The sequence below is a fragment of the Tachypleus tridentatus genome, chromosome 13, assembly GCF_004210375.1.
Source record: "Tachypleus tridentatus isolate NWPU-2018 chromosome 13, ASM421037v1, whole genome shotgun sequence".
In the NCBI taxonomy this organism is placed as follows: domain Eukaryota; kingdom Metazoa; phylum Arthropoda; class Merostomata; order Xiphosura; family Limulidae; genus Tachypleus; species Tachypleus tridentatus.
The window spans coordinates 69,852,360-69,865,658 of NC_134837.1; the positions used below are offsets into that span (position 1 = coordinate 69,852,360).

Genomic DNA, 13,299 nt, shown 5'->3' on the forward strand with positions numbered 1-13,299 from the left:
TATTTTTCTGTATATAACAAACAAGCTTGAACTTATCATGATGGAGTGGGTTTTAACATTCTAGCTGATCTGTTTGGATGTTTCAAGTTTTTTTTTAATTATTGTTGTCAATTTCAGATAAGTACTTTAACCAGAAATGAATAATAACATTTAATATATTGTAAGTCATGGATTATTGTGTTAAGCTTTGGCTTAGAGAATTATAATACCTAACTTGACTGTACTGATACTGTAACAGAAGGAAACATGATGTAATGGGACCCAACAACTTGTACATGTTGCTGTCTGAGAGGATGATGTTACACACTGACCACATCACATTAGCTACTTACAATGTCCTCTTTGAGGTAGGAATTTAAAAGATGAGTTTGTGTTTTCTGATGTCTTAGTTTTTATCATAAAATATTTATTTATCATAAAATATTTATTTAAAACATTTTTAAAGGTTTCATGACACTCTTCTCATTGCTATTTTTTTAAGATGTTGATAAACAAACACTTTTGATGACATTGTATGGACATATTTGTTCATAAAATGTCAGTAAAACTATGATTTTGGTAACTTTATAAAAGCATATTTTAAATTTGTCATTGTTTCTTTTCAAATAGTAAGCTCCTTTAAAATGACACTCATTTGAATGATAAATTTTGAAAGTTTTCATAGCTTTTTTTTTATTGAAGATCAACATTCATATAAATTCACACTGCCACTCTTCAAACACAATATAGAACAGACTGAACTTCACACTGTAATTCTACAAATGTAATATAAGACAAGCCAAACTTTCAACAGTGCTGTTCTTTAAATGTAATATAGAACAGAACAAACTTTCACAGGGCCACTTTTCAAACATAATATAGTGTAGTCCAAACTTTCACAGGGCCACTTTTCAAACATAATATAGTGTAGTCCAAACTTTCACAGGGCCACTTTTCAAACATAATATATTGTAGTCCAAACTTTCACAGGGCCACTTTTCAAACATAATATATTGTAGTCCAAACTTTCACAGGGCCACTTTTCAAACATAATATAGTGTAGTCCAAACTTTCACAGGGCCACTTTTCAAACATAATATATTGTAGTCCAAACTTTCACAGGGCCACTTTTCAAACATAATATAGTGTAGTCCAAACTTTCAACAGTGCTGTTCTTTAAATGTAATATAGAACAGAACACACTTTCACAGTGTCACTTTTAAAATGTAATATTGAACAATTAGTCTTTGATATTTTTTTAAACAAGTAACTCAGTAAGTTTCAGGAATAGTCAAACTTTGTTTTTAACACATAATACTAGTGTAACAAGTCATTGTTAAAATGAAATATGTGATACATCAATGTAGATAGTTGAGGTTTTGGGTTGGATATGGAGTTTTTTATATGTTACATACTCCTGTATTTAAAAATAACATTCCTGTAATTGATACAAGTTGTAAACAACAATATTTCAGATATTAACAGAACATATATCAAGTCAACTACTCTATACCAAGCATTCAGAACCAGAGTCTAACTACAAGTTGGAAAACCCTAGTAAGTGTCCATCTTTTGGTTAAAGTAATTATGAGTGTGAGTGTAGTGGCAGGACTTTTCTGTAATACTTGTATATTGATTTACAGTTTTACTTGTGTTTATTGAGAATTTAACCTTGTTATTTATTACATTCCTTGTAAGTTTGAACTACTGATTAAAATATAAGTATAGACATACAGGCTTGATTTCAATGTTTATTTCAAATTTTTTAGCATGTTTTTTTTCTTTTTTATAATCATATATTTTAAATAATTGGGAAAGACAGTAAGAAATGGAAGTGTTTGAAGTGATAGAAATGTTTGAGGAAGCAGATTCAGTGGACACGGGTATCATCTTGTGATAAAGTATTAGAATCAGTGTACACGGGTGTCATCCTGTGATAAAGTATTAGAATCAGTGTACACGGGTGTCATCCTGTGATAAGTTATCAGACTCAGTGGACACAGGTGTCATTTTATGATAAGGTATTATACCCAGTGGTCAGTTATCATCTTGTGATAAGGTATTAGATAGACCCAGTAAACACAGTTATCTTGTGATAAGGTATTAGATAGACCCAGTAAACACAGTTATCTTGTGATAAGGTATTAGATAGACCCAGTAAACACAGTTATCTTGTGATAAGGTATTAGACTTGGTGGATACAGGTGTTCACTTGGGATAAGGTATTAGACTTGCTGGACACATATCATATTATAAAAAGGAAGCAGATACAGTAGAAACAGGTATTGTGTGAGAAAAAAATGGACAAAGTGGAAGCAGATATAAAGTTATTTGGTTTTGAAACAGGTTTCACACCAGGAGTTTTAGTTTTTACACACATTCAAGAGACTGGTTGTACTAGGAATAAGATTTATTTCAAATGATGATGTGTTTTAATTGTTTTCTGTGAGGTATAAATAATGATGAGTGGAGGTGGAACTAAAGTCTTGTGATTTGTTGTATTTTCAGTGATTCTGAAGGTTGTTGCTACATTGATTAAACAGTCCAAACCTTGTGAAGAGCTTATTGAAGTGAAAAAACTCTTCCTGTCCGACATGACTATATTGTGTAACAATAATAAAGACAACCGGAGGTTTGTGTTATGTATATGATTTGAAAACTTGTAATCAATAGCTGTATTTCTTTTTTTCAGATTAGTAATTTTGACTGTATAACACTTGTTTGTAAACTCTTTGTGGAAGGTGACTTTTTTAAAGACACTGTTTGAAAGGGAAAAAAAAAATATTTTTGTAGTTTTTACAATTGTTGAAGATTGTACAACAGACAATCATTTTATTAGTTTTTTTCATAAGGTTACTGTACTCCATAAAAATATTTGTCAACAGATGTTCTAAGAAACAGTTGTGAAGACTTTACATATGTTTTGTTTGTAGAACTATACTCCAGATGTCAGTGTGGCAGGAATGGCTAGTTGCTATGGCTTACATCTATCCTCAGAACTCTGAAGAACAGCGAATATCAGACATGGTCTACTCTTTATTTCGGATGCTTCTTCACCATGCTGTCAAATTGGAGTATGGTGGTTGGAGAGTATGGGTCGACACCTTAGCAATTGTCCATTCGAAGGTATGGTTATTTTCATGGATTTTATTTTCTTCTAGTGTGTTGATTTGAAGTTGCAATTCAAACACAATAAACTTTATTCTTTTTCATGAATGTTCTGTTGTGGTAACATCAATGTTGTGATGTCTGTCAGTGATCAATGTTTTTGTGTTATCTAACATTAAATTGATAATCTGTACAACAAAAGCCTTGTTACTATACATTCTAGCTTCTTTGCTTGTGAGTTTAGAAAATATTGATAGTGAAGAAAACATCTGGGAAAGATGAAACAATTAAAGATGTTTGAAGTAGTAGTACTGCAGCATTTCCCTTGGTTATGGAGTTTATTTCATAGTCATGACCATTTATGCCACATTGCACTAGATGACTGTGATGAGTAGAAGGCAAGTTGCCCAGGGGTCTTGTTTATCATTTTTTATTTATAATCAGTCATTTGCTTAGAAATAAAAATGGCTACAGTTAATAAATGCAAGGAAATCAGTTGAGTTAATGATACTTGGACAAAGTTAACAGTTAAGGCAACAGTAATGTAGATTGAATTAACACTATTTGGACAGAGTTATCAGTTAAGCCAACAGTAATATCAATTGAGTTAACTTGATCCAGGCTTTTTCTCCAATATTTAAAATCATGTTGTTGTATTAGATTGGAGAAAAAAATAGCTGAATGTTCTGGATTGTGTTAATTGTCATTTAGTGAAGGAAGGGATAAAAATGTGGTTTATTAGTGTGATCAGTAATTTAAATAAGTTATTTTAAGAGCACCTATTCTCTCTCATTCTTTGTTCTAGAGCTATTGAGATACTTTGGACTTAATAAATATTTCTTCTGTTGTATTGATCTCAAAGTATGACCTCATTTTGGATGAAAATGTCTTTCACAGGTTGCTTTTGAAGACTTTAAAGCCCAGTTTTCACAGATGTATGAACAGTATGAACAAAGAAAAACTGATCACTTGACTGATTCAAACCTCCGAAGACAAAAACCAATTAGCACTATCTCTGGTGGTGACATTTGCTTCCGAACCTATGTTCCAGTTTCTCCAAGAGAGAAACTCAAAGAAATAGAATATTCAAAGACAACTATCAATGTTTCTGATTCAGAGACAAAACAAGATGTTCCTGTTACTTCTCATCTGAATGAAAATATTGGTGGATATAAAGCTAAGAATATGTGCGAGGAAGATACAACTTGTAGAGTTGCTGAAAGTGTTGCATTAAATCCTATATCTGAATTCTCTGAAGACCAAGTAAAGTGCAAGAGTATAACCAACATTACAGATGTTAACTGCCCCAACACAGATAAAGCAAACCCAAGCACTCAGGTGCATCTTTCTTTAAATAAACAAGATAACAGTGACACTTTGCAAGGGACATTGGGTGAAACTACAAACTATGAACCTATGAAACTACAATCTGAAATCGATACAAGTGATAATGTAATCAAAGGAGAAACTACGTATTCTCACTCTGAAGAGGTAAGCAAAGTAAATAATCATGAAAACGTGGAGGCTAGATTTATTGAAAATAACATAAATGAAACAGGACATGATCTAAGTTCAAGTTCTTTAACTTCAGAGGCACTTCAGAATGTTCATAGCTCCAAAGTTTTCAATAATAATTTACAAGAGCTTAGCTATGAAGGAAAACATTATCTCAAAACAAAATCTAATGTGTTTGAAGGTGCAGAATCAATCGAAACCATAAGTTGTTGTGAGGATGATGAAATGAAAAGGACTATAGAAAGAGGAAGTAAAACTGCAGTACCTACTTCATCTGTGTTTGAAAGAAATCAGCTGAAGAATTTTGATAAACCAAATCCAGAAACTTCTACAGTGTCTCAGCTAAAAGATGCACAGACAGAGTCATTAGGTAATATTATTGATCATTTAGAGATATCAGCTGTACACAATGGAACGAAAGACACCATAGAAGAACTGCCTAAGTATTGTAACAAATCAGAGGAGATTAAACCAAAAAATAATTCTGGGTTTTGTGATACATCTTCAAACACTAATAAAGAGACAATCATTGAAAATGAACTTAGTGATCAAGGGAAGGTTTTAGATGTTCATGTTATTATAGACAACACCTCAACAAACGTTATAACATCTGATGTCACTCTTGATGAACATTGTGATGCTAAAAAGAAGGAAGATGAACATTTTGTTAAAAGTATACAAAGTTCTCAAGATGTAATAACATATGTAGAAAAACATTCCATAGATAAACCAATTTTGCAAGATGTATGTTCAGAAAACCAAACTGTTTCTCTTCAGGAAACTCCTTTTCTAACAACAGGTTCAGTTATCAAGATTCAAGAATATTCTGAAATCTCTTCAGAAAAAGAGTCATCACATCAAACAAGTTCCCAAAATAAGGGAAGTGAAGAAAAAGTGATTTTATGTGACCAAGAATCAAAAGTGCTATCCTCAGAAGAAGATTCAACACATCAAACAGTTTTCAAAGATGAAAAATGTGAAGAAAAAGTGATTTTACATGAACAAGAATCAAAAGTGGTATCCTCAGAAGAAGATTCAACACATCAAACAGTTCTCAAAGATGAAAAATGTGAAGAAAAAGTGATTTTACATGAACAAGAATCAAAAGTGGTATCCTCAGAAGAAGATTCAACTCATCACACAGTTCTCCAAGATGAAGAAAGTGAAGAAAAAGTAATTTTATGTGACCAAGAATCAAAAGTGCTATCCTCAGAAGAAGATTCAACACATCAAACAGTTCTCAAAGATGAAAAATGTGAAGAAAAAGTGATTTTACATGAACAAGAATCAAAAGTGGTATCCTCAGAAGAAGATTCAACACATCAAACAGTTCTCAAAGATGAAAAATGTGAAGAAAAAGTGATTTTACATGAACAAGAATCAAAAGTGGTATCCTCAGAAGAAGATTCAACACATCAAACAGTTCTCCAGGATGAAGAAAGTGAAGAAAAAGTGATTTTATGTGACCAAGAATCAAAAATGGTATCCTCAGAAGAAGATTCAACACATCAAACAGCTCTCCAGGATGAAGAAAGTGAAGAGAAAGTGATTATTTATGACCAAGAATCAAAACATTTGTCTTTGGAAGAAGATCTGACAATCAAATCGGTTACAAATAGAAACTCTAAAGGAAAAATTGGATCTTCAGAGGAAACACTTGAGAACAAAGCAGTATCTGATCAAAAACCAGTAGCAGATAAAATAACTTTATTTCACAAACATACTGAGAATAGTTCAGAAAAAGCATTGACTTCTCCCAAACAGGAACCAGGGGACAAAACAACTTTTTTTGAAAAACCTGTAGAAGATGACCAATCACATTTAAGCAAAGATTGTAAAGTTAAGCCTGCATTTGAAGAAGGCCCAACAGATAAATTGGCCTTTCCAGAGAAAGAGTCAGAGAACACACACATTGTTTTACACAAGGATTCAGAAGATGCATCAGTTTCTTTAGAGAAACATCTGGATGATAAACCAGTTTATTCAAAAATAGATTCAGAAGACAAAGCAGTTTCTTCAGAAAAACATATGGATGATAAACCAGTTTATCCAAAAACAGATTCAGAAAACGAATCAGTTTTTCTGAAGGAAGGTGTAAAAGGCTATTCAGATTCTCCAGGAAAAGGTTCAGGAAAGAGTACAGATTTTCCAGAAGAATGTTACAAGGACAAATTTGTGTCTTCAGAGAAATCTGTAAGATGTCATTCAGTTTCAACAGAAAAAGATTCAGAAGAAAGAGATGTTTCAGCAGAGTGTGACTTGGGGATTAAATCAACATCTGAAATGAAATGTGTAAAACCAAACCAAGAATTGTATTTAAAAAACAGCAAAGAAGATTTCTCAGTTTCTTTTGGGAAACAAAATGAAAATGCACTCAAGGCTCAAGAAAACCAAGAAGTTTCTTTAGGAGGAAAACTACTTTCTCATGTGATTGAATCAGGCAGCCAACCAGTTACATCAGAAGTAGCACTAGAATATAGATCTGTGTCTGAAGAAAAATACAATGAACACACGCAAGTGTCTTCAACGAATGATCTGCAGCAAAAAGAAACACTTCAAAATGAAAATCTAGAAGGAATATCTGATTTTAATACAAGAATCTCTGAAAAGAATTTGGAATACATACCAGTTTTTACAAAGAAAGACTCAGAAGTTAAAGAGTTATCTTATGAGAAAGAATTGAAAGATAGAATAATTCCTCCAGATCAGGATGTCAAAGATGAAGCACATCCTGAAGTTAAAGATTCTGAAGAGGCTCTAATAGTTTCACAAGATTCAAAGCACATATCTGTTCATGAAGAAACATTTGCAGAAGGTGCATTGAAAGATACTGAAGTGAAATCAGTTTCTGAAGGAAAAGAATCAGAAGATGCGATATTCCTTCCACAAGATCCAAAATACAAATCATTTTCTGAAGAAAATAATCAATCAAAAAAATTTGCACATGAAGAAGAAGAAGATTCATTGGTTGTTTCACAGGAAGATCAAGATCAAAGCAATAAAGAAGTTCCTGGAAAGAAAAATGCAAACAATGTACCATTAAGTCAAGGCAAAGATTTAGAAGTTACACTTCCACCAGATAAAAGTCAAATTTCTAAAGAACAAGTCTTTTCAGAGGAGAACGTGGAACCAGTTACATCAGACAAATTACTTGAAGGTGAATCGCTAAAATCTAATCCAGAAAATGAACTGCTTTCAGGAGACAGTATAGTAAGAAATGAAGAGTGCTCTTATGAACATACTAGTCAAGAAATTAAAGATGATTTTTCGACAATTGGTACAAAATTCGACTCACTAGAGGCTCCGTCTGATGAGCACGTTAATGAAGTAGAGCTTATTTCAGATGTTAAAATTGTGGAAGCTCAAACAGTAGTGAAAGGAGAAAAGGACAATCTGACTTGTTTCTATAATGGTGAAATTACCAATGAGGCATTAGACAATCAGCACAGGTTAATTGAGGAAAACACATCAGAGACTAAAGGTGTGGATGATAATGTGGATGATGCAGATGGCTCCAAATCTGAAGATACAGTAAGTACTATTGAAGGGCAGTTAAAAAAGGAGGGAATACAACTTGCAGATTCAAATTCTAAGGTTGACCACACTTCTCAAAATAAAGATGCTTTAAGTGAAACAGGACCTGAGACAGCAGTAGCCCAGATAGTTGATAATCAACAACAAGATGCCAAACAGCCAGAGACATTGTCATCAGATAGTGACATTCAGACAATACACATACCAACTGAGCCTGATATTGGTATAACTCGTCGACCTAGGAGTGCTTCTGCTACTCGCAAGCCTAACTTTTATCAAGATCTACAAAGGCCTAAGTCTGCAAGTATTTCCCACACCAGGCAACGAAGCAGCTCAGGCGGCTCAGAAAGACAGATTTTTAATGATGGACCCTCTAGACCACCATTTCGTATTCCAGAATTCCGTTGGTCATCAATTCATCAGAGGCTTTTATCTGATTTATTGTTTTCTTTAGAGACAGACATCCAAGTTTGGAGAAGGTAGGTCATTGTTGTAGGACAGGTTTTGCAGTGAACAACTTTGGTCAGACTCTCATCTTATTTATTGTTTTCTCTAGAGACAGATGAATAAGTTTAGAGAAGGGAGGTTATTGATGAAACTTTGTTAAATGGATGGCAACTGCCTGTTGTGGAGACACAAGTGTAGAGAATGACATTTCAAAAGTCTTTTTCCTCTCATCTTATGGTCTTCAGGCGAAAGACTTTCGAAGCAACATCCTCTTCACTTATGTCTCCACAACAGGCAGTTGCTGTCCATTCTACAAAGTTTCATCATGAATACTCTGCCTAAACAATCTATCAAAGAAGGAAGGTTATTGTTGTGACATTGGTATTATAATGAACATCAGACTGGCCCTTCATCTTATTTATTGTTTTCTTTACAGACAGGTGTAGAGGTTTGGAAACTTTTGTCAGCATTATTTTATGTACATGGTGCATTAATTATGGAGAAGTTGACTGCACAGTTTGAATTGTGTTAATTGTAACTAGCTAGTGTTAAATACATCATCAAATTAAAATGAGTAAAATAGGAGTGTATTATTTTACTAAATGACAGTAGTCCTAGGCCTATTCTATAGTGTCAATCAAATCATGAAATTAAACTTTCTGAAGTTGAGCTGTGTTCCTTTGCCAAACAACAGTAAAACTCTTTCTATTTCATTGTGTCAAATGGGTCATTAAACTAAAAACATAATTACACACTTGGATTACTTAAGTCTTTCTAGGTTTTGTACTTTCTTAATGACTGTAGTTAAAATATTAATATTCTTCCAAATTTTTATAATGTAGCTGTTAACTTTGATTAATTTGCTTAGTTACTATCGTGATTTACCAATGCTAGGCTGAGCTTACACGTTTTGCTCTGTTGCTATAGTGAATTAGTATTGTGATCTTCATTTTTGTACATTGAGGGCATAATCCACTCTTATTTACATTATGAACTTTGTGTAACTATATGTGAAACATAATAATATCAATTAAATAAAGTACAAACAAATAAATAAATTAATAACTGAATGATGTATAAATAGTTGTCATCTGGCACTACACCACCTGGACTCCGTACTTGGAAATAGGAAGTCCTGTGCTAAAACATATGTAACCAGTACAATAAACTCTATATTTGTATATTATAAGTTTAAGTGTGCCTTTAACCAAAACTGCTGATTGTTCTGTCTCAGTTTCTTAGTGGTAAGGTAAGAGTGAATTGTTTCTATAATGTTTTTAGTATTTATAGTTTAATGCTATTATTTTGAACTCATAAACATGTTTTCCAAAAACCAGCAACACCACGAAAACAGTGATTGATTTTGTCAACAGTAGCGAGAATGCCATTTTTGTGATCAATACAGTGCATCTGATATCCCAGTTGTCAGACAACATCATTATAGCTTGTGGTGGCCTCTTGCCTCTTCTTGCATCTGCCACATCACCAAACGTAAGATGTTCTATTTTACTGTAGATTGGTGCTGTGAACCCAAAACTTAGATATTCTTAGTTTGAAGTAAGCCAATATATGTCATTGAAATATTGTCTATAAACTCAATAAACTGTTTGAGTTCAAATATAGACCAAATACAACTGAAGATCAGCTGTTTTAGTTTATTGTTTACACTGAACACAAACATGTGCTGTGAAAAAAAGGTCTTTTGTATTTATTTTTTAATATGTAAAAAGTAGTAGTTTATTGTAGTAGAATAAGTTTGTTGAGGTAGCATGTATACTTTAGATAGTATGATATTGTGCTTTTTATATAAAAGTATAATGAGATAGGTACAAAGGCACATTCATGTGTAGTATTATTATTGTGGCTAATTTGCATATTATAAAAATAAATAACTGTAAAAGAAATGTCTCTATAATCACAATAACTTCTACAAACATGACTGAATGTTCCTGTAAATAGGTCCAGACTTTGGGATGTGAAGCATTAGTCTGAACTAAGGAAAGTTTAAGATATCAAAATATGCATGCAATTAATTATGATATTTTTGACATTTATAGTGTGGATGCTACATTAAGGTCATCCATTATGAATAGATTTAGTTTATTTAAAATGTGTATGTTCACCAGTTATAGAAGGTGTTCTTTAACATAAAAACTTCATATTTTATTTAACCAGTTATCCTGTATAAGTCTGCATCATACAGAAGTAAATTTATAATTGAAATGTTGTGACACAACTTGGGCCAGTATATAATGATATAATTTAAAACTGTTATAAGACTTATTGTGATGTTATCTCATACAGGTATTTTATACTTGTATTGTGTCATCGTAAAATAATCTTTATCTTCCTGTGGAGTTCTAAGTATAGTTTGAATGTATAATATAATTTTCGTTCTCACTTTATGTCAACTGAGCCATTATGAAAATATCATGCTGTATTTTAATATCAAAATTATGTAATAGTCATTCCAAGAGCTATCTTAAATTTAGTTTGTCCTTGTAAAGTTCTGAATGTTGGTCAGAGAGTTTTCTTTATGTGTTTCAGGTTGTTAACTGAATATTATTTTATCAATAACTATCTACAGCACGAACTTGACGTTATTGAGCCAACACAAGGAATGTCTATTGAAGTAGCAGTAGCATTCCTCCAGAGGCTGGTGAATATGACAGACGTTTTGGTGTTTGCTTCATCTCTTAGTTTCAATGAACTGGAATCTGAGAAAAACATGTCCAGTGGAGGAATCTTGAGACAGTGTCTTCGGCTTGGTAAGAAAAAAGAAAATACTCAGAAGAAATGGGCTAAACGTTTTTGTACTCAGCTCATCAGTAGCAGTGTTAACATTAACAAACAATATAAAGCAACTGCTGCAACATTGTTTAAAAACGTTATTAGCAAACTAAAATACAACTAAACAGTGGTTTAACATTTCAACTAATTTGTCAGTAGCAAAAGGTAGAAACATAAGGGATATTCTTGTGATGTTTTTCTATTAGACTTATGTTTTGTTGACTACACAAGATGCACACCCACTGTTGTTGAAGTTGTGTTTCAGTGTTTAGGCTGTTAGAGACAACCATTTGTAAAATTGTTCTTCAGGAAAGCACGATGAGAAGATTCAGAGACTAAGATGTACCAGTATTTGTAGGCTTAAGGTAGAAGCGATGTCAGAGGCCTGTTGGAGCATAATGTCCAGTACACTTCCTTTGACACTGTACACGTGACTCAAGCCATGTATCCAGAAATATAAAACTGACCTTTAGTCTTTCCTGTCTTTGATGTGTTTTAGTGGACTAAAGTTTTGTAATATACAGTCACATTCAAATTATATATATAGATTATTACTATATAGAAATAAAGTATTAAATTTACTTTTTTTAAAACATAGAACAATGAATCAAGAAGTAAAGCAAACAGTTATCTCTTCCTGCTACAACCTTTGTACTCAATTGCTGCTGGACATAGGTTGCTAAGCCTTTTCAAATTCTGCACATAGAGGATATCAAACAAAATTGTATTTATACATACAGTTAAATAACAAAAAAAATAATAAGTAGCTACATTGATACCATATAACTCCATTATAATTTATTAAGCTAAGTAAGCAAGGTACATTTAGATTTTAAAAAATATGAAACTTTGAGCAGACTAAAAATACAACCTACATCCTTGAAAACTTAGATCGAAAGAATGTGGTAGCCTTTCAACAGATTAAAATAGCTGAAAAAAAATACTCTGGGGCCATTCTAAGTTGATGACTGATTATTCATATGTCGCATAGTGAGGTAAAGTGTATATGAGACCATTTTCAGAAATGGAAAGAGGTAAACAGGACCTCTGTCTTTGATTCAGTGCATAACCTGTATCTCAGCAGAATTAAAACATATAAGGTTCTTATTTTATATTCTAGTTTGATAATGGTAATTTCAGTTCCTAATTTGTACAAAACTAAACACTTAGTATTTTGACATCATAAGCATTTAATTTTAAACAGTGCTGCATTCAACATGCCACATGACTCACAAAAATCTAATAGATGTTCCTTTAATATTTACTTTTAAATTGAGAAATTAACTCATATATAATATTAAGTTTGAATTATAATGTACAATTTGATCCCAGACTTATTGAAATAAATTCATAAAATAGTAGTTCAATAATATTTTGAATGCAAGTCAACAAATACGATGACATGACCTTTGACTTGTGACCCCTTGTTAAAGAGTTAATACAACAAACTTATTAGCTCTGTCACATGGTGTTACAGTAACTGTACTTTTTTCTAGTATCTGATAACATGCTATTCTTGTTTTTCCTGAATTATTTCTCTCAACAAATTTGTTGAGGTTCAACAAATCCTTTACATTGATGTTACATTCACTAACTTCTGCTGGGAATGAATATTTTAATCTGTTGATGCTTTACTTTCATCACAGATGTTCATCTGTACCCTCAGTGGAATACTGTTTAGTTTATACAACTAGGTACTTAGCTTGTGTGGTAATAACTTTATATTTATTTAGCTGACTTCATAACAACATATGTAACTGACTTGGTAACTACTGTATATTTAAATAACTTGGTAACTACCATATATTTAGTTAACTTGGTAACTACTGTGTATTTAGTTAACAATGTAACTACCGCATATTTAGATAACTTGGTAACTTCTATGTATGGCTGTTGTAGGTTTTGAGACCACTCCTCAGGTCTCAA

The 13,299-nt window shown here is 32.4% G+C and overlaps 1 protein-coding gene across 3 annotated transcripts in view; it reads left to right on the forward strand.

The window, feature by feature from the left end:
* Positions 1–13,299, forward strand: part of LOC143237289 (neurobeachin-like) — a 210,664-nt gene that overhangs the window by 78,627 nt on the left and 118,738 nt on the right. For all 3 annotated transcript variants that reach the window (XR_013019973.1, XM_076476365.1, XM_076476364.1), the window contains exons 20-26: positions 239–347; positions 1,455–1,536; positions 2,488–2,611; positions 2,913–3,105; positions 3,985–8,615; positions 9,921–10,074; positions 11,171–11,351. Coding sequence is in view for 2 of the 3 variants with exons in the window: in XM_076476365.1 (XP_076332480.1) it covers positions 239–347; positions 1,455–1,536; positions 2,488–2,611; positions 2,913–3,105; positions 3,985–8,615; positions 9,921–10,074; positions 11,171–11,351 (5,474 nt within the window). In the remaining variant the exon portion in view is untranslated. The remainder of the gene's footprint in view (positions 1–238; positions 348–1,454; positions 1,537–2,487; positions 2,612–2,912; positions 3,106–3,984; positions 8,616–9,920; positions 10,075–11,170; positions 11,352–13,299) is intronic.